The 22084-nt window shown below is 36.5% G+C and overlaps 1 protein-coding gene across 1 annotated transcript in view; it reads left to right on the forward strand.

Annotated features, from left to right (window-relative positions):
• Positions 1-16794, forward strand: part of KLKB1 (kallikrein B1) — a 31236-nt gene extending 14442 nt beyond the window's left edge. Inside the window, exons 6-13 of the mRNA XM_063077370.1 lie at positions 9200-9359; positions 10154-10263; positions 10420-10582; positions 10682-10794; positions 10941-11109; positions 13129-13304; positions 14251-14346; positions 16766-16794. Of these exons, the coding sequence (XP_062933440.1) occupies positions 9200-9359; positions 10154-10263; positions 10420-10582; positions 10682-10794; positions 10941-11109; positions 13129-13304; positions 14251-14346; positions 16766-16794 (1016 nt within the window). The remainder of the gene's footprint in view (positions 1-9199; positions 9360-10153; positions 10264-10419; positions 10583-10681; positions 10795-10940; positions 11110-13128; positions 13305-14250; positions 14347-16765) is intronic.
• Positions 16795-22084: the final 5290 nt, after the last annotated feature.

Here is a 22084-nt window from a genome sequence, read left to right on the forward strand (position 1 = left end):
GCCTAGTGCTTTGTTTCTGCATCTATTGAGATAATTACATAATTACATAATGTGTTTTCCCCTTTGCTACACTAATATTAGAGTAATATTATATTAATTGATTTTCATATATTGAAACAACCTTGCATTACTGGGATAGTTCTCACTTGGTCATGACGTATCAATTTTAATGAAGCTGAATTTGGATTGCTAGCTTTTTATTGAGGATTTTGAGTCAATATTCATGAGATATTATTTTTGTAACTTCTTTTCTTATGGTGTCTTTGTCTGGATTTTTATCAAGTTAATACTGGCTTCAAAAATTGAGTTAGAAAGTGTTCCCTTCTCTTTCATTTCTTGCAATATTTTATAAATAATTGTATTTATTTTTTAAATGTTTGGTAGAATTCAGTGGTGAAGCCACCTGGGCCTAGGCTTTTCTTTGTGGGATGTTTTTCAATCTTTTTACGTTTTATAGGTCTATTTAGATTTTCTATTTTAGTCAGTTTCAAAAAAATTGTGTTTCTAGGAAATTGTTCATTTCATTTAGGTTATCTAATTCGTTGGCACACAATTGTTCATAATATTGCCTTATAGTCTCTTCTTTTATTTTTGTAAGATCGATAGTAATATTTTCTCTTTCATTACTTTTTAAAATAATTCTTTTATTTTAACATTTATTTGTACATATATGTGGGGTATAGTATGTTGTTATAATACATGCACACACTGCACAGTGATTTACTTAGGGTAGATAGCATAGTTTTGTACCCATTAGTCCACCACTTTTCCTCTCCCTCTCCACCCCTCCTCTCTTGCCTCTCTGGTAACCATTATTCTACTCCCTAGTTCTATGAGAACCATGTTTTTTTTTTCTTTTAGATTTCCCATATGAGTGATATCATGGGTTTTTTGTCTTTCAGTGCCTGACTTACTTCACTTAACATGGTGGTTTCCAGTTCCATCCATGTTGCTGCAAATGATAGGATATTATTTTTTTTTAATAGCTGAGCAGTATTCCATTGTGTGTATATACAACTGTTTCTTATCCATTCATCCTCTGATGGACATTTAGGTTGATTCCATCTCTTGGCTACTGTGAATAGTGCTGTGATGAGCATGGGAGTGCAGGCATCTTTTTGATCTATTGACTTCCTTTTCTTTGGGTACATACCCAGTAGTGAGTTAGCTGGGTCATAGCATAGATCTATTTTTATTTCTTTGAGGAAACTCTATACTGTTTTCCACAGTGGCTGTACCAATTTACACGCTCACCAGCAATACAGGAGAGTTCCTTTTTCTCTGCACAGTTGCCAGCATTTGTTATTTTTTGTCTTGTTGGTAATAGCTATTTTAACTGGAGTGGGATGATATCTCATTGTGGTGTTAATTTGCATTTCCCTAATGATTAGTGATGTTGAATGTTTTTTTATTTGCCTCTGGGCCATTTGTATGTCTTCTTTTGAGAAATGTCTCTTCAGATCCTTTGTCCATTTTAATTGTTTTTTGTTTGTTTGTTTGCTTTTGCTTTTGCTGTTGGGTTGTTTAAGTCCCTTATATATTCTAGATATAAGCCCCTTGGTCTGATGTATAGTTTGGAAACACTTTCTCCCATTCTGTAGGTTGTCTTTATACTTTGTTGATAGTGTCCCTTGCTGTGCAAAGTTTTTAGTTTGATGCAGTCCCATTTATGTACTTTTGCTTTAGTTGCCTGTGCCTTTGTAGTCTTTTTTAAAAAGCACTTCATACTCCCATTTTGCATAGCATTTCCCCTATATTTTCTTCTAGTAGTTTCATAGTTTGGGGTCTTAAATTTAGGTCTTTGATCTATTTTGAGTTGATTTTTGTGTATGGTAAGAAATAGGGATCTAGTTTCAACCTTCTACATGTGGATATCCAGTTTTCCCAGCAGCATTTGCTGAAGAGGCTGTCCTTTCCACATTGTATATTTTTGGCACATTTGTCAAAAAATTAGTTTGCTGTGAGAGCACAGGTTTATTCCAGGGCTGTGTATTCTATTCCATTAGTCCATTTGTCTGTTTTTATGCCAGTAACATGCTGTTTTGGTTATAAAGTTTTATAGTATATTTTGAAATCAGGAAGTTTGATGCTTCCAAGTTTGTTCTTTTTCTTCAAGACTGCTTTCACTATATGGGGCCTTTTGTGGTTCCATACACATCTTAAGACCATTTTTTCTATTTCATTGGTATTTTGATAGGGATTGCATTAAATATGAAGATTGCTGTGGGGGATTGTACATTTTGATGACGTTAGTTCTTTCAATCCATGAACATAGGATATCTTTATATTTATTTGTCTCCTCTTCAATTTTTTTTCCACCAATGTTTTATAGTTGGTTTTTTTGTTTGTGTGGGGTTTTTCGTACAGGTCTTTCACCTCCTTCATTAAATTTATTCCTAGGTATTTCATTTTTTGAGTAGCTATTATAAATGGGATTAGTTTCTTGATTTCTTCTTTAGCTATTTCATTGTTGGTGCAGTGGAAGGCTATTGATTTTTGCATGTTGATTTGGTATCTTGCCACTTAACTGAATTCATTTATTAGTTCCAGTGATATTATGGTAGAATCTTTAGGGTTTTCTATGTATAAGATCATGTCATCTGTAAGTAGGAATTGTTTGACTTTTCCTTTCTATTTGAATATCCTTTATAGCTTTCTCTTGCCTTATTTCAAAGGCTAGAACTTCTAGTACTATGTTGAGCAAGAGTGGGGAAAGTGGGCACCCTTGTCTTGTTCCATATCTTAGAGGAAAAGCTTCCAATTTTTGTCCATTCAGTATGATATTAGCAGTGGGTTTGTTGTATATGACCTTTATTGTGTTGAGGCACATCCATTCCATACCTAATTTACTGAGTGTTTTTATCATGAAGGGTGTTGGATTTTATCAAATGCTTTTTCTGCATCTATTGAAATGATCATGTTTTTTCCTTCATTCTGTTGATGCTATGTATATAGATCACATATATAGATTTTCATAGGTTTAACCATCCTTGCCTCCCTGTGATGAATCCCACTTGATCATGATGAATGATCTTTTTATGTTGTTGGATTTGATTTGCTAGTATTTTGTTAAGCATTTTTGCATCTATGTTCGTTAGGGACATTGGTCTGTAGTTTTTGTGTGTGTGTGTGTGTCTTTTTCTGATTTTGGTATGAGGGCAATGTCGGCCTCATAGAATGAGTTTGGAAGTGTTCCCTCCTCTTCAGTATTTTGGAAGAGTTTGAGAAAAATTGGTATCAGTTCTTGGAATGTTTGGTAGAATTCGGCAGGAAAGCCATCTGTTTCTGGGGTTTTCTTTGTTGAAAGACTTTTGTACTGCTTCAATCTCATTACTGGTTATTAGTCTGTGTAGATTTTCTAGTTTGTCATGATTTGACTTTGGTAAGTTGTATGTGTCCAGGAGTTTATCCACTTCTTCTAGGTTTTCCAATTTGTTTGCATATAGTTGTTCATAGTAGTCTCTTATGATCCTTTGTATTTTTGTGGTATCAGTTATAACATCCCCTTTTTCACCTCTCATTTTATTTGAGTCTTCTCTCTTTTTTTCTTCATTTCTTCAGCTAAAGATTTATCAATTTTGTTAATCTTTCAGAAAACCAATTGTTTGCTTCATTGATCTTTTGTATTGTTTTTTAAATCTCTAATTTACTTATTTCTGCTCTAATCTTTGTTATTTCTCTTCTTCTACTGATTTTGGGTTTGGTTTGTTCTTGTTTTTCCAACTCCTGAGGTGTAACATTAGGTTGTTTATTTGGAGTCTTTCTTCTTTTTTGATGTAGGCATTTATTGCTATAAATTTCCCTCTTAACAGTGCTTTCACTTTATCCCATAGGTTCTGGAATGTTGTGTTTTCATATTTTGTTTGTCTCCAGAAATTTTTAAAATTTCCTTCTTGATTTCTTCTTTGATTTATTCACTGTTTAGGAGCATTTTTTAAAATTTCCATGTATTTGTATGGTTTCTAATGTCCCTTTTGTTGTTGATTTCTAGTTTCATTCCATTGTGGTCATGTAAAATAGTTGATATGATTTTGATTTTTTACATTTTAATGAGGCTTCTTTGTGTCCTAACATGTGGTCTATTCTAGAGAATGTTCTATGTGCTACTGAGAAGAATATGTATTCTGTGGCTGTTGAATGAAATGTTCTATAAATGTTCATTAGGTCAAGTCAGCCTATAGTAGAGATTAATTCTGATGTTTACTTGTCAACTTTCTGACTGAATGATCTGTCCTTTGCAGAAAGTGGGGTATTAAAGTCTCCAACTACTATTGTGCTGGAATCTCTCTCTCCTATTATATCCAACAGTAATTGCTTTATAAAACTGGGTGCTCCTAAGTTGGGTACATATATATTGAGAGTTGTTATATCCTCTTGTTGAATTGATCCCTTAATCATTATATAATGACCTTCTTTATTATTAAATAGTATTATTTACTTGGTTTGAAGTCTATTTTATCTGATATATGTATAGTTACTTCTGCTCTTTTTTGGTTTCCATTTGCATGAAATATCTTTTTCCATCCCTTCACTTTCAGACAATATGTGTCTTTATTTGTTAGGGGAGTTTCTTGTAGGCAGCATATTGTTGGTTCTTGTTTTATAGTCCATTCGGCCACTCTGTGTCTTTTAATTGGGGCTTTTAGTCCATTTACATTTAGGGTTATTATTGATATATAGGGACTCTATTGCCATTTTGCTATTATTATTTTTTCTGGTTGTTTTGTGGATGCTTTTTCCCCTTTTTCTGATCTTACTGTCTTCATTTGTGATTGGTTGGTTTTCTCTAGCAGTGTATTTTGAATTTTTGCTGTTTACTTTTAGTACATATCTTCTGAGTTTTTGTGTTATGTTTACCACAAGACTTGTGAAAAAATGTTACAGTTACAACAAATTATTTTAGACTCATAACTTTGATATCTAAGAAAAAAGAAAAAAAACCAAAGCCAACTCTATGCTTTGGCATCATTTCCCCCCCACTTTTTGTCCATGTGTTGTTTCAAGATATGTCTTTTAATATTACCTTTCTCTTATATGGTTGTTGTACATGTTAGTGTCTTGTTAGGTTTGTCCTTTAGTCTTCATACTAAGGATGTAAGTGGTTAATTCACCATCCTTACGACATTGGAGTATTCTTAGGTTGTCTGTGAACTTACTTTACTAATGAATTATGTAACTTCAAATGTTTTCTTGCTGCTCCTTAGCATCGTCTTCTTTCAGACTGAATAATTCCTTTTAGCATTTTTTGTAATGTGGGTCTGATGCTGATGAATTCCCTTAGCTTTTATTTGTTTGGGAAGACTTCATTTCTCCTTCATATTTGAAAGTTAGTTTTGCTGGCTACAGAATTCTTGGCTGGCAGTGTTTTTCATTCAGCTTTTTGAATAAATTCCCCTATTCTCTTCTGTTCTGTAGGATTTCAATTGATAAATCAGCTGAGAGACATATTGGTGTTTCCATTGAATGTTATGTGTTTCTTTTCTCTTGCTGCTTTCAGTTTTATTCTCTCTTTGTCTTTGGTTTTTGATTGTTTATGATGTGCCTTGGAGTGTTCCTCCTTGGATTGAATTTGACTGGTGACCTCTGACCTTCCTGTACCTGTCATTTTTCTCTATACTTGGGAAATTTTCAGCAATTATTTTCTTGAATATGCGTTCTAAATCTTTCCCTTTTTCCTCTCTTTTGGGTATGCTAATTATGTGGAGGTTATTTCACTTGATGGAGTCCTACATTTGTGGTATTTCTGTTTCATTTTTTCTTATTCTTTTTTCTTTTTGCTCCTCTGATTTGATAATTCCATGTGTTTTATCTTTGAGCTCGTTGATTCTTTCCTTTGATAAAGTCTGCTGTTGGAGCTTTCTATTGAATTTTTCAATTCAGATAATGTATTCTTTATTTCTAGAATTTCTATTTGTTTTTTTTTAATTGATTCTATTCCTTTGTCAAAATTATCATTCTGCTCTTAAATTATTTTCCAGATATCATTTAATTTTCTATCTATATTACTTGTGACTTCCTGAACATCCTTAAGAGGGTTTTTCTAAATTCTCTGTAAGACATTTCATAGATCTGCTGTTCCTCTGCATCCATTTCTGGTGCTTTGTTTGTTTCATTTGGTGCTGACATATTTCTTTGTTCTTTCTTGATCTTTGTGTCTTTATGTTCATGTCTAGGCATTTGAGGAGATTGCTCTTTGCTGCTGATTCTCTGGGGAAGGCTTTTTGTGAGGACTGTTAATCACTTCCAGTTCCAGGATGTGTTGAATTTCTGGGGTCTGGGATCAGAGATTGAGCCCTCTGCAGTTCTATTGCCCTGACCAATTTCCACTGAGACTCTGTTCAATTTTTTAAAACATCTTTTTTGTTTCTGTTCCTCAGACTGGATAATCTCAATTGACCTGTCTTCAAATTTGATAGTTCTTATTTCTGCCAGCTTACATTTGCTATTGAGCCTCTCTAGTGAACTTTCAATTTCAGTTATTGTACTTTTCAACTCCAGAATTTCTATTTGTTGAGTTTTTTAAAAAATCTATCTCTTTATGATATTCTCTCTTTTGCAAGACATTCTCATATTTTTCTTCAGTTCTTTAGTTTCCTTTAGTTCCTTGAACACATTTAAAATAGCTTACTTAAAATATTTGTGTAGTAAATCCAAAGTTTGTGTTTCCATGGCAGCAGTTTATACTGATCACTTTTTTTGTCTGTGTATGGGCCATACTTTCTTGTTTCTTTTCATGTATGATAATTTTCTTGTAAACAATTAGACCTTTTAAACTATAACATGGAGCAACTTCTAGATATCAAATCTACTCCTTCAGAATTTGTTGTTATTACTGATTTTTTGTTGTTATTGCTGTTTGTTTGGTGACTTTCCTGAACTAATCCTGCAAAGTATGTGTTCTCTGTTCTATATGGCCACTGAAGTCACTTCTTGGTTTCCTTAGTAGATAACTAATGGTTGGACAGAGATTTTCTTAAATGCCCAGAGCTAATAATTATCCCAGGCTTCCAAGTTTCCTGACAGGGGCTCTTTGTGAGTTGTGGCATGTCTCCAATGCTCGGGTAGGCATTTTAAAACTTTGCCCTGGCCTTCACTTTCTGTTGCTACTAAGCTCACAGAGCTCAAGGTCAGGCAGCAGAGACAGTTTAGGATTTTTTCAGGTCTTTATAAGCATGTGCAGAGCTCTATACATGCATGTGGCCTTCTAGATTCCCAGGAATATGTCAGAGATTTTCACCGCCCCCATACATGTCTTTCCACAAGTTTTTCTTTTACGATTTTTTTATTGGCTTGTTGTTTGCCACAGCTGTTATTGCTGCCTTAGGCATCTGCAGTTTGATATAATTGCCACTTTTTTTTTTTTTTTTTTTTGAAAAATGCTGCCAAGGAAAAGACTGATAACACTGGACAAGCTCTGAGCCAGTTCAAATAAATTCAAACCATGTGTGTGCGGGGGATTTTCCAGGTAACTTCCAGATAATTATCTAGGAATGGGGATTTGGAGTAGCTCCAACCCCATTCCTCCAGTGGCTGCTAGGCTGCTGGTTTTCACCCTAAATGTGGGGCTGTTTTCAGGTTTCCTTGGAGCTGAGGAGAAGGGGATTTGCATAGGGCAAGTTAAAAGCCCACAAAGCTCACTGTTCTTACTGATATTTAGCCATTTTTTCTTAAATAAATGCTCTCTGGATTATTATAAGCCTTTAGTTAATTTCTAGAGTTCTGAAATTAACCAAAAGCTAATTGGTTTTTGAAGGTTTTGATAATTTTGCCAATACTCTGATTACTTTTGTGGTGAAGAGGATTTTGGGGGGGTCTTTACTCTGCCATTCCTGCTAACATCCTATAGTGCTTTTGATAAACAAAACAAAAACAAATAAAGTAGTTTTACAAAAGACAATGGTCTTCAGAACAAGGAGGCATCAGTCCTTTTGTCATCTGCACATGTCAGATGATGACTGAAATATTGTGCTCAGTTTTGTATCCACACTTTGTGTGGAGCAATGAAAAGCTGGAGCACTTCAAAACAGGGCAACTGAGATGGTAAAATATCTACAAATAACAGAAAATGAAATATAATTAAAGGAAGAAGTTAAAGATATTTAAAATGAAAAGAGTCAGAATAACTGTCTTAATTTGGGGGGAGGGAAATGACTACTATTGGAAAAAAATATTAGACTAATCTGTATGGTTCCATAGGGTAGATCTAGGTAAATACTAGAAGAAAATGAGGAAAAAAATCCCAACATCTGGAGTGGTCCAAAAAAGAAATGAAGAAATAATAAAAAACTCCCAACATCTGGAGTGGCCCAAAAAAGAAATGAGCCTTGTCATGAGCTAGTGAGCTCCTTATCACTCTAAGTAAAAGTTGTAAAACAACCCGTCAGGGATGTCCTTGTGAGGATGCCATTGCAGGCTGGCATAGATGACCCATAAATTATCTTCCAGCTTCAAGAGTTTATTTTTTTAATTTAATTAGTTGAGGTTTAATTTCCTAGGCTGCCCATACGAAGATATCACGGGAGGTCCTCTCACTTGATCCCACTGTGTTCATTTAATTTAAATTATGACTGTTTTTATCCTCCCCAAAATTGCTATCACTATTCTTTAAGTTTCTATAGTTTTAGTGGAATTTATGTTATCAAATTGAATAAACTCAATAAATAACATGAACATAAATAAGAATGGAATTAAGGAATTAAATTATATAAGGGTAATAAAAGTGGGTTTCTTCCTGTTCTAATTTTAATGGGCACATAGTATTTTTGTTAGCTGCCTGGTATTTTTATTAATCTTTCTATTAAAATATTTTTTATAATAGTCAGGAAAATATAACATAAAACCTCAGGTTTTTAGGGCCTGGAATTCAGGGCCAGGGTGATATAAAGAAAATATGAATACGTGCTAAGTAACATAAACCTTTTACATTGGTGAAAGACAAAGTTAAGAGCACAGATTGAGCTATTTTATTTCTCTAACATAGGAATTTGTCCCTTATCAGAGTTAGACCAATTTTGCCCTCTCCCAAATGGCAAACAACAAGTTCAAAGATATGTTAACAGACATTTTTTTTTTCCACTTAGGATGTTTAATGCTGTGAATAATAAATAGTTATAATTTCCTTAGTTATGATGACAAAGTACAAGCAAATGTGTTAATCATGTCCTTTATTGAAGAACGTCTTCTCCCTGTGAGTTCACAGGCTGCCACATGAACATTTTCCAACATCTTGCATTCTCGGGTGTGGATGTTGCCAGGGTTACCGCTCCAGACGCTTTTGTATGTCGCACCATTTGCACCTATCATCCCACCTGCCTCTTCTTCACGTTCTACACGGATGCATGGCACAGACAGTCGCAAAGGTGAGTGTGAAGGTGTCGCCTTTGCCGCTGTTCTTTCACTGCTTTTCTTTACAGCTTGAGTTAAAAACAAACAAACAAAAAAACTTTTGTTCATTTCCCTCAAAACACTGGACCTGCAGTTTCAGCAGGTACTTTCTGCAGGTGCAGATTAGTTCGGGATTAGCAGACTTTCCTATCTACCTTCTCTTACTTAAAACATACCATTGAATCAATGAAATAACAGCCCTGGGAAAAAGAGGATCTGATGCCTTTCGTACTGATCTCAGTATTTTGCATGAGCTTGGAGTAAAATCCACTGGTGGGCAGTCCTCGTATATCCTTTCAGCTTGTTGGTTCTAACTCCTCTTTGTTTTAGAAACTAGAGCCCTGAGTATCCTAAACAGAGTTCTGGTCTGACCTCTTCACCCTCAGATAACACACCCTTTTCTTTACATACAGCATGGGGCCAAGAGAAGGGTATAGTTATAGCATAGCCCTGGCAGCATAAATCCCCCAAATTTGTCCTTTGATGATTACTGGGTTTTTTTGGTCTCTTTCCCTCCAGTTAGAAGGTGGAACTTTACCATTGTCCTTTTGTCACGTTAGCTGTGCCTATTAGTTTTCTACAGAGACGTGGCTCGATTTACGTTTAATCTCTGTAATTTGTGGAGTCCTGTCGTCTGACTTGCTTTGAAGAGAGCTTCTGAGAAGAATAAAATTTGCAGCTTTGCTTTTTTTTATGTGAGCTGCTTTTGTGCTTGCCTAATGCCTTTAATGCACTTTTCTTTTTCTCTCTTGCTTTTTTTTAAAAATAGAAATGTTTGTTTCCTTAAGACTTCTGAAAGTGGGACACCGAGTTCTCCTACTCCTCAAGAAAACGCCATGTCTGGATATAGCCTTTTAACCTGCAAAAGAACTTTGCCTGGTAATGTGATTCAGTAGTATTACTTACATACAACAAATTTTATGATTTTCTAACAAGTAATAGTGATGAAACAATCCTCGAGATACCAGAAACTTGTGTAAATGTGGTTTATTGATTTTCTCATTTTATATCTTTTTATGTTTATAATTGGCACAGAACCCTGCCATTCCAAAATTTACTCTGGAGTTGACTTTGGAGGGGAAGAATTGAATGTGACGTTTGTTGAAGGAGTGAATGTTTGCCAAGAGACTTGTACAAAGATAATTCGCTGTCAGTTTTTTTCTTATTCTGTACTCCCAGAAGACTGTAAGGGAGAGAAGTAAGGAAAATTTTATTTTTCAGAAACAGTCAGAAAGATAATCTCATGTACTTTTGTCCTCTGTGAAGGTTTAATCTTCATGTTGTTCATCTTATCCAGGTGTAAGTGTTCCTTAAAATTATCTTTGGATGGTTCTCCAACTACAATTACATATGGGACACAAAAGAGCTCTGGCTATTCTCTGAGACTGTGTAAAACTGGGGATGGCTCTGGTGAGTAAACCTCATTTTTTCATGGAACTCTAAAGGGATTTCTGTATTCATTTATATAATGTAATTACGTATTTTGTTTTCCTTGGCTGAAGAGGAGCCTGATTCACTTCTGATCCCAACCATTAGCTTCAAAACTCTCTTTTTAGTCTGCACAGCAAAAGGAAATGCACGCATTGTTGGAGGAATGAACTCTACTTGGGGAGAGTGGCCCTGGCAGGTTAGCCTGCAGGTGAAGGTGACAACTCACAGACACCTGTGCGGAGGGTCAATCATTGGACGCCAGTGGGTCCTGACTGCTGCTCATTGCTTTGATGGGTAAGTTTTGGGTGTGTCTTATCCAGAGTCTTATCTCATCTTTTTGTTTTGAAGAATCTATAATCAGTTTCTCCATCATCAAGTGACTTTATTGATGGAGAGTTATTCTTTTTTAATAAAAGACATTTTAAAGCAGGGATGGTATTCATAATATTTAACAACTAGTAGGATCTGAGCCCTGACCAGTGTGACCAGTGAGAACAGAGTGTGGCCTGTATACAGGACTGATGCCCCTGAGTGAATGTCACTCCTGCCTAAAGAGAAATTAAGAAAATGCCCCATCTGCTGCCTGCTCCTCCCAGCACTCCCTAAATGCATTTTTAAAAAATTTATTTTTTCAGGGCCGGCCCCATGGCTCACTCGGGAGAGTGCGGCGCTGGTAGCCCTGAGGCCGCGGGTTCAGATCCTGTATAGGGATGGCCGGTGCGCTCACTGGCTGAGCGTGGTGCAGACAACACCATGCGGAGGGTTGCAATCCCCTTACCGGTTAAAAAAAAAAAAATTTATTTTTTCAGGCCCGTAGAAATTTTACTTTCTACTGTTTGATTCACAAATGTTACTAAGCAATAATGAAATACAAATGTGATTGTTTATTATTCTATATATTTTAATGTATATAATTTGATATAATATTTCTATTTTATTGGGCCAGTAGTACATATGGCAGGGTTTTAAAGTTTTAAAACAATTAGACCTTGCAGTTAGAACAGGGCTAAGTTACAGCTCTGGCATTTATTAGAGGTATGACCTTGGGCAATTTGTAAATCTCTCTGAGTTTTATTTCATTTCAAATATGAATAATAATAGTACCTAATTTGTAAGGTTATTGGAAGGATTAAGTGACACACCTAAAATGATCAGCACTGTCCCTGGAATATAAAATTACTCTTAAAAATGTGAGCTATGATTACCGCATTCAATAAGAAAGGTAAAAATGGACAAAGCTTATGAATAAGCAAAAGAGATACTAAAAGACACTGGATCACTCTCTAAAATAAACACAAATCAAAGAATTTTTGTTTTAGTAAAATTCACCGCTTCTGCAGCCTCAAAGGGCAGGGTCCAGGTTGCTGCATAGCAAGACTGAGTATAGGGCCGCCAAAATCCAGCTGTCAGTGGCAGAGCTGGGCAGAGCCAGGCTCCTCCACATTGCCACCTAGCAGCTGCGCCCTTCAGTTAGTGACTCTGCAGCACATGGCCCTGCTGAGGGAGGGCCGTTGGCTTGGAAGTCAAGGCCCCAAGATGAGAAATACTAGGTCCTCTTTTTACTAAATGCACCCCAATTTGGGGCCAAGAATTTTCATCCTTGAAGGCTCTGTATTGTGAGTTTATAAGAGATAATAGACACAGAAACACTGTTTTCATTGAAAGAAAGAAAAAAAAGCCTCTTCACACCTGCTATCTCCATATTTCTTCTAAAATTTTTTGTGAGCATGTCTTCCACCACTCACTTGATGATGATAAAAATTTCCAGATCTTTGCACAAAATAAGACTTTGCTTCAGGTCATAATTTTGAATTTACTTTGTATATATTCATCATTTAATTTTTCATACTTTGCAAAATGCAGATATATTTTAAAAACACTGAAGTCCCCCTAATTTTCCCTATTAGAGGAACTTATGTAAGATCAGTCTGACTTCTTGATAGTTCTAAATTTAATGAAAGCAGTTGCTTTCAGGTTAGGTGAACTAAGCTTGATTTCCCATAATAAATTGTTAGTCTCTCCCTACCAGTTTCTCTCTGAATGGGACAGCAACATTCTTGTATTTTTACTTGCAGTAATCATGACATAATCGCATTAGTCATCTTTTGGTGTTTTAATCTAAATCTTCAGATATTTAGTATCGCTGCTGTCAGTGATAGCAAATTGCCGGGAGGAGGAATTAGGTAGGAAAAATATGTCATATGTAATATTTCCTTCCCAGTTCTTTTTTAAAAAGGGAAGAGAAAGGAAGAAGAAACAATATTAAAGACCAGTCTTTCCAGCTTCAAATAGGTATTTATTTTTCTCTCCCAGGCTTTCCTTACCGGACATTTGGCGCATTTATGGTGGCATTGTAGAGCTGTCAGAGATTACAAAAGAAACACCTTTCTCACAAGTCGAAGAGATTATTATTCATCAAAAATATAAAATCTCAGAAGGTGGTCATGATATTGCCTTAATAAAACTTCAGGTTCCTTTGAATTATACCGGTATGTAGCATAGTTAAGAAGAAGATCTGTGGCTGAACTGTTTTGGTTTAAATTTTCAAATCAGTTTGAATGAGAGGGCAGATCTGCAGAGACTGTCTTTATCTTCCAGTTGGTGGCATTGAGGGAAAGGTGAGGGCTGCAAGAGAAGTGAAGACCCTGGGACTTGACATAAAATCTACTTAAAGGATAAGAAATTTTAATTAATTCCTTCAGGAAGGAATACAACTGCATATATGTTATTGAAAAAATAGGCATTGGAACTGTCTGTGCCATCTGGGAGGTACTGGATTTCCTTTGGCAAGACTAGCAGACTTACCATGGCTTTGGATTTAGGAATAGTAGGAATATATGAGGACAAGTGGGACCAGATACTAATTTTCTGATATAACTTGCATAGAGAAGAGACTGCAGAAAGAAACTCTGGGAAGGCTGGAAAATCATGTTGGGAGGTGTTGACTTTGGAGGTACAATGACCCACAGGAGCTGGATGCCTGCTGCATCCATTAACAATTATGTGACCTCGGGCAAATTGCTTTACCTCTTTGCACCTCTAATTTTCTCATCTGTAAAATGGGGATAATAATTACATTAATAAGTTAAGCACTTAAAATAACACCTGTCCAGCGTAGACACTTTGCTATGACTATTAAGGATAGCATACACTGAATGGGACACAAGAACTTCTAAATGCTTTTGACAGTGAATTTGGGTTCTGAGTTTTTTATTTAATTCAGGAAATTTTAATGCCAAAAGTGCCATGTGAAAATGACTCTGGCAGTGAGAAATTTTCTTGAATCATTGACCTTAGAAGTTGAGCAGAAAGCAAAAGTGTTATTCTTGGTGCTACTCTGTCGAAAGAGAATACAGAAAAAGAAAAGGATGTTTTCTTAAAGTCAATATCCATAACTTTATTTAACCAAACTCTAATTTAAAAATTACCTTACAGAGTTTCAAAAACCTATATGCCTGCCTTCCAAATATGATACAAATACAGCTTATACAAACTGTTGGATAACTGGATGGGGCTACACAAAGGAAAAAGGTAAAGCCTGACATTTTAAGTGTTTCTACAGCAAGTCTTTCATGTTAAAATGCATGAAGTAAATCAGTTTGATTAGCTTCTGTCTAAAATCATATTTTAACTTATTATCTTTCCAATCTATTCTCAACTATTTATTCAGTGATTCTTGAGAAGATGTATTTTTGCTTGGGCCTGAAGAAATGTATACGATAACCTTAAGCATCTTACTTTATAATAAAAATCATTTGCTCGACTTTGCACAAATGATTGGGGCCACATAGAGCTAACAAGCCCATTCAAGTCCATCTGGTCCTCAGTATTAATAGCATTCTCATCTCCCAAGGCCATGTTCTCCTTTAATATTAACTGCCAGGAGTGTGGTCCAGCATGCCATCTCTCCTTATGGCCAATTCTTAATCTTTGTTTTTCATGCACTCTTCCTGCAATCCAGTGAAGCCTGTGAGCCATTTTTCTAATAATGCTTTTAAATACACAAATCAAATTCATAGGTTACAAAAGAAACCAATTAAATTGCAATACTATAATCAAAATACTTTTTAAAAACTGATATAGTAATATATGCGCTCCTTTATTAATATATTACGTAGCAAGTTGTTCTAATACCTTACATAATTTTGAAATAACGGTGAAGATAAGTGATGTTTTCAGTTATGTGCCACAACTGCAATGTGATATGAAAATATCTGTGATCTCTCCTGGAGGCAAAGTCATAGGTGCTACTAATACTACTGTGTTTGTTGCCTACATTCATAAATGAAAGGAGTATTAGGCTTCATTTGGAGGTTAGTGCAGATAACTCTGTATATATATTTTTTCCTATCCAAGTTTATGGATCATGTGCATTAAGAACGCTACATTAACAATTCCTGATTATGGATATTTGAAGTGTTTCAGTTACCTTTGAACTTTTCAGGAAAACAGATCATTCTTTTTTCCCCCAAATTATGCTCCTGATAGACACTATAGAGAGCAATATTTCTGTCATTCTCTGCAAAAGGAGATAGCTTGCCAAGCTCTCTCTATCTTTCCTGATTCAGTCCTATAGTCAACTAATTCAAACTTTCAATTTTTTTTACTAGTAACTTGAGACAGGAAGACATGAAAATAACCTAAACTAAGCAAAGAAAGCTCCCAACATATATCCAAGGGGAACCTGGACACAGATGGAATTTAAATGATCTGTAAATAAGTTCTTTGTGGAAAATGCTCATTTGCATTTACTCAAAAACCAAAATACCTCTTTGTTGTCAGGTGTTTGAGCCTTTTTCAAAAATGATATATTTTTAAATTATAATTTTGAATGTGTAAAACAATAGAATGGAAGGTAAGAATTTTCAAGCTTTTGGATTTTAGGCAATAAGTATAAGAAGGGATTTCTGAGGGACTTCTATTGAAATGAGAGAATGGCAGAAAATATGGAAGCCAAGTTTCTAGTCAGTCTAGGGTGCTGGAGTTGTCCCAACACTGCATAAGGGACAAGAGGCCAATACAGACACTGTGTGTGTGTGCGTGTGTGTGTGTGTGTGTGTGTATGTGCGTGTGTGTGTGTGTGTGTGTGTGTGTGTATTCGTGTGTATGTGTGTCACTCCGGTTTCTCAACCTTTATTGTCTATTTTTTTATCCAAAGATACGACCCCTATGGAAAGTTCACCATTCTAATTCACTTTAACCTTATTTCCATATTTAAAACTTTAGTCTTATTTCCATATTTATTGTATTTCCTCCCTCTGAAGTTTTATATGTTGGTTACTTCACAGGTGAAATCCAAAATACTCTACAAAAGGCAACTATTCCTTTGGTAACTAATGAAGAATGCCAGAAAAGATATAGAGATTATGAAATAACCGAGCAGATGGTCTGTGCTGGCTATAAAGAAGGGGGAACAGATGCTTGTAAGGTAATGCATTAGATTATGAAAAACACACGAGAGGCTATGTAAGAAAATTCATTTCAAAATATATTTTCCAATAGTATATTTCATTGTAGTTTTAAAAAAAATTCAGGGACAAATGATCTGTTAATTTTATAAGTAACTTTTAACAAATTGAATATATATATCTTATATATTATGTACAATATGTATGTTCCAACTGTGCACGTGTATGCTATATTTATTTAAGGGAGGACAGTTTACTTACAATAATCGTACTAAAGTATAAGAGCATTAGATTTCTTTGACATTGGGATGATGATGTCAAAATTTCTTTGTTGGATTTACTATTGAGTTAAGTCATTTTTGCTATATCCAGTAACTAATGAAGCACATGAGTAACCTGAAATTTTGTGTGTGAGTGTGTGTGTGTGCGCACGTGTGTGTGTGTATGGTATGTAGAGTGACTATGGAAAATTGAAGGCAGTCACTTATGTGAATCACATGTGCCATAACTTTCTGTCATTTTATCTTTCCACTGTGACACAGGGAGATTCAGGTGGCCCCTTAGTTTGTAAGCACAACGGAATCTGGAATTTGGTGGGCATCACCAGCTGGGGTGAAGGCTGTGCCCGCAGGGAGCAGCCAGGTGTCTACACCAAAGTTGCTGAGTACGTGGACTGGATTTTAGAGAAAACATGGGATGATGATGGAGATGCTTTGCAGAAGTCATCAGCATGAAGAGGTTGTACCGTGAGAGGAGCCCAGTTTGTAGCATGAGTTTTACAACCTGGGTTCGAGTCAAAGACACAGCCTTGGAGTCTTCATCTGCTACACGTGGAGAGTGGTGCCTGCCTCGCATCCCTGCCGTAAGGATAGCAAAGGCAATGCAGACAAAGCTGCTGAGGGCAATGTATCCTCAGGCAAGCTTTCAGCGTTTAGTAACTGGAAGCTGGTAATAGGAGATAACAACCGAAGAGCTCCACGGTTTTGTGAAATAAAATGGCAAAAGAGCATGATTAGAAAGTGTTTTGCTTTGGTTGTGAAACAAAACTGAAAATAATTATTCCAGGTTCTAGCGCAGTGCCTGGGTTTCTTCTTATCTCGCTGCTTCCTCTGGAACTCAATATATCTCAGAGGGATTCCTTCTCTGTGCCTCATCCGCCTGGCCATTAAAACCTCCGACTGCCTGCTTCACTTGGGGTGCAGAGCTGGGAAGCCCGGGTTTTGTTCCACCAACTGGAAGGGAGGAGATGTGTGCAACATTCACTTTTACAAGAAAGAGATGGGTCACCCGAACCTGGGAGAATTAGGGCACCTTTTCAGTTTGGCCTCCTTCTTTTGTCACCTGGCATTGCCTCAAGGGTCCCGGCTGGGCATGCAGATGACATCTGAGGGGCTGCAGTGGTTGTGGATGCAACTCCTGCAATAGTTCCATTTCACAGCCTTTATAGAGGGCAAAAAATCTGCTTTGCGAAGGGCGTGAACCCTGGGGGTTTGCTGGATATCGGGTTCTGCAATAGTAATTCAAGAGGCGTTGTTAGGTATCAAGTATTTCAAAAAATTCAGACTTGTAAATTCATGGTATAGTGAGTAGATTGGAGTGGATGATACAAGTTTTTATGCAACTCCCATTGTCAACTTCCCAGTGATTCCCACGACAGATACCAGGTAGCTTGATTCAGTTCAGTTAAACTGACTGATATTTACACAGAATAAGCCATTTACAAAACATTGTGTATGTGAAGTAGAAACATAGAAAAGGGAAGTTTTCTAAAGGACGATGAGTTTTTGCATCTATACTCAAAGACACATTGAGTAGTAGGAAGGGCTGAAGGTGGAAAGGCTGGAGGAAAACCATAGGCTGGGGTTAGCCACAAACCATACAGTAGGAAACTGAAGAGTTAAGAATTTACTTCCAAAGTAAATGATTGTTGTAAAATCTGGCTAGGTTCCATGAAATTATTTTTAAAAACACACAATTTCACTTCTTACCTTTGCATGCAATAAAGATACTGGTCTTTCTTCTGTGTGGATGTTGTTTTATATTTAAAAGGGAAAAAAAGATTTGTAATGAAAATATTTTATTTCAGGTTTTCAGTATTGATAATTCTAAAGGGTGTTCGAACAGGACTTTGAAGTGTTTGCAGAGTAAACCCTTGGGCTTGTGTTGGTCAGGGAATGACCTAGTTTGGGCAAAACAGAGAGGAGAGTTTTGAAATGTGAAACTTTCCTGAGGCATAAATTATCGCGTCAAAGTTGCTAGTCAGAACCTGGTGGTAGTAGAATGGTCTCTTTATTACTTACTATGTGGTCATGTACAGGAATGAACAGAGGAGCCCTTCCCACTGGAAGAGACTCATGGAACTTAGACACATTCAAGAGAAAGTGAGAGGTCAGAATGACTTTACCCTCACAAGAAATAGTAAGTGTAGGAGGCATGGGTCTTTGGCAGGTTCAACCAGTAAGGGCTGGTGGCAGTGCCAACCCTGGACACTACCACTGCTCTTACCCTGTGACAATAGCATGCATGTGGAGAACACAGCACATGTACACACTCACTGACACCAGGTTAGCCAGGGGCTCCAATATCTGTTTCATTCCTCACCAAGGTGTGGGATACCTCCAATTTAAGTCAACACTTTTTATTTTAATTATTGTTTATGTTTACCTGCTCCACTAAACTGTGAGCAACTTCGAAGGAGGCTTTCTCTCATTCACATTGCATTTAAATGGGCATTCAGTAAATGTCTAATGAATGAATGCATCTTTAGTACAAAGAGAAGGCAATGGAGGCTTGAAGTAAAAAGATTAGCTCAAGGTCACTGGCAAGGACAGAGCCAGGACTGAGCTTGGCATTCAAATCCCTGATGATGTCCCCTGGGCCCATACCATGTTGTCTTGTACTATGAACAGGATAAAAGATGACAGAAGCATTTGTAACCATCATTTGTTATTTTCGTTATTATCTAAGACAGTGGTTGTGAACCGAGGTGAATTTGCCCTGCCTCCCCACGTCCAGGGGACATTTGGCAATGTCTAGAGACATTTTTGGTTGTCCCAATAGGGGAAGCAGGTGCTACCAGCTGTAGTGGGTAGAGGCCAGGAATGCTGCTAAACATCCTACAGTGTGCATGATAGCCCCCACAACAAAGAATTATCCAGTCCCAGTATCAGTAATGCCAGGGTTGAGAAACCTTGATCCAGGGTCAGCATTAAAACCTTAGAATGAAAAGAGGATATTTCAGAGACAGCAAGAAAGAGGTTGTAGGACATGACAGGCTGTGCCCTTTTTCAAAAAGGGTTTTGATGAGAGAGAAAAGAGCTTCTAGAGGAAGCTGACTGTGGTTGTGAGAGGGAAGGGGTTGCAACCAGCAGTATGCCTTTGAGGTCACCCCTGTTCCAAACAGGATTGTAGGTCACAATATGCCCAATACCTCTCTCACCTACAACCCTAACTTCTGACTTGCACTTGGGTCTGACTTGCACTTGGGTCTAGACTAACTCTAGCTTCTTCCTGAGATTTTGTCTAGTAATTCCTGATTTTCACAGACTTCAAGAACATTTTGTTTCACTGGAGAAAAAAAAAGACACCTTTACCCTAAAAGTAGTCAGTATCAGCATTTTTAAGTGCAATGCATTAGTTGAAAAGAGTTTTAAAACACCTACTGTCAATTTGAAAGAAAGGTCTATTTAATCTCAAAGAGTTTCTATGTAATTAAGATTCTTATTCTACTTGTATTTGAATAGACAAAAATATTTCAGAATGCTTATACTATTTCAAAGGTTTAGAATTCCACCACCTAGCTAAATCAAATTTAGAAAAATATTAGTATTTGTTTTCCAATGAAGCATTTTTCTCATTTAGAGTCTGTTTTGCTCAATAGTGTTGGAAAGTTATCATCTTCTTTTTATTAGGGCTTTAGGATAGAGATGGGGTTTCATAGAATAAATAATACAGGAAGGTAAGGACCTTATATAATCTCACATATCGATTTCCTATGAAAACCTTTCTTGGCATAAATTTGCTGTTCTATGTTTAAGCCTCATAGAAGGCAATGCATCATAAATACGTACTTTTTGTGTAGCTGGAATGTACTTATTTTTAAATTGGAGACTCAAGAAAGCACTTAAGGACTCTTTATGCCAAGACGGGTCACAATGCATTGGTTATAGATCAAATAAAATGACTGAGTAACTGCCTTCCAGATAGAACATCAAAATAGTTCTTTAGCACTTTACACAAAGACCTCTGCTAAGTTCAAATACCCCTTCACTTTCTGCCCCATGAAACAAAATGCTGCCTTCTCTCTTCTTTCAAAAATTCCCCAATTGATTTACATGGGGTTGCTTCAAATTTACCTTTACCTTGCTAACCATTGTCTCTTTCAGTAAGTTCTCTCTTTTGCCCCATATTTCCCTTTCTGTAGGAATTTTTGAAAGGGCCGTGCAGTGTTCCTAATCGTAGGTCATCTTTCTATTAGCATTTGGCCACTGGGGACTGGGTATTCTACAGCTTCAAAAACCAACCAGATTAAAGACAATGGCAGCATTATTATGATGGACAGGAAATAAAATTATCTCCCAATGTCCCCAAATATTGAACTGCTCAAAGTAAAACGGGTGATGTTTTTTAGGTTTGGAAGATCACACTCACATTAGCACATTGTCCCTGAACAAAGTACAGTTTCTCCTTTGGTACACATCACTTCAGCAAAATCTCTAACAGGGACAAGTTGTCATTTTATTTCTCCCCAGGTCCTCAGAATATTTTTTTAAAATTATGATTCCATTTACAAGTCCAAGATCTTATTTGGTTTTTCTATGGAAAATTGGGAGGCTTCTCTGAACCATAAAATTATCTTTCTCTAAAATTTATTTAAATAAGACATATTAAAACCCTTTTTATTTTTAGTTAGATTTGCAGGGGACCACAGAGAATTCCTTAGGGCTAGTTAGGGTTTAATGTTATAAATGAGGAATCCGAAGCTCAGAGAAACAAAGCAGTGTGGCCAAGGCCCCACAGGTAGCTGGTTTACAGTGCAGCAAACTGGTTTCTGCTTGAACTACAGGGATAGTAACTAATAAATACTTCTGGATAACCAAGGACATGGATTATCGTGCCTTCTATAGAACTTTTAGCCATTCTTCAAGGTCGATGGGAAAGCTCTTAATAGAAATGTATAGTTGTGTAAAACTCAGAAAAATATTTCACAAGCTTCCCTCTCTATAAACTGCAACAAGTCCCACCTCTGGAAGGCTCCCTCCATCACAAGGCCCCTTATTCTTCAGGGAACTGATCTTTTCTTTCTTCATTGCTTGTCATGCAACAGCTAAATGTGTCACTTCCCAGTTCTCCACTTATGTGTTAGTATCCCAAGATATAAAGAAAACTATGAGAGCCCCATATTTTTCCATTTAAAAAATAATTAGAATTTCAGTGTTCACAAGTGGAATTTTAAAAAGCTCAGTTCCTTAGCATTAATCATATTCACATAAGCCTCTGAGGAAGTAACTTTAGAAAAAGGGAAACAATCTACAAGAACAGGGCACTTACAGTCCTCACTTTGTTTTCTATGCGTCCCCTAGCTCACAGCAGCTGCAGTCTGCTTTACAAATTAAAAGTATTTATTTTACAAATTAAAAAGACGTTGAAGAGCAATATTAAAAAATCAGAAGTCTTGATTTGTCTCCCTGATGAGTTAGTTTTTTACAGAGCAATCTGATTGATCCTCCTCCGCTGTACTGAAAATCAGTAAGTCCATGTGACTTTCCATGTTTTCTTTTTAAACTCTCAGATGCAAGTTAGGCTAGAATTAATGGTTAACAGTTGATACCTGAAAGTGTGGTTAAATGCAGCTTTGGCAT

Source organism: Cynocephalus volans, chromosome 13 (genome assembly GCF_027409185.1).
Source record: "Cynocephalus volans isolate mCynVol1 chromosome 13, mCynVol1.pri, whole genome shotgun sequence".
In the NCBI taxonomy this organism is placed as follows: domain Eukaryota; kingdom Metazoa; phylum Chordata; class Mammalia; order Dermoptera; family Cynocephalidae; genus Cynocephalus; species Cynocephalus volans.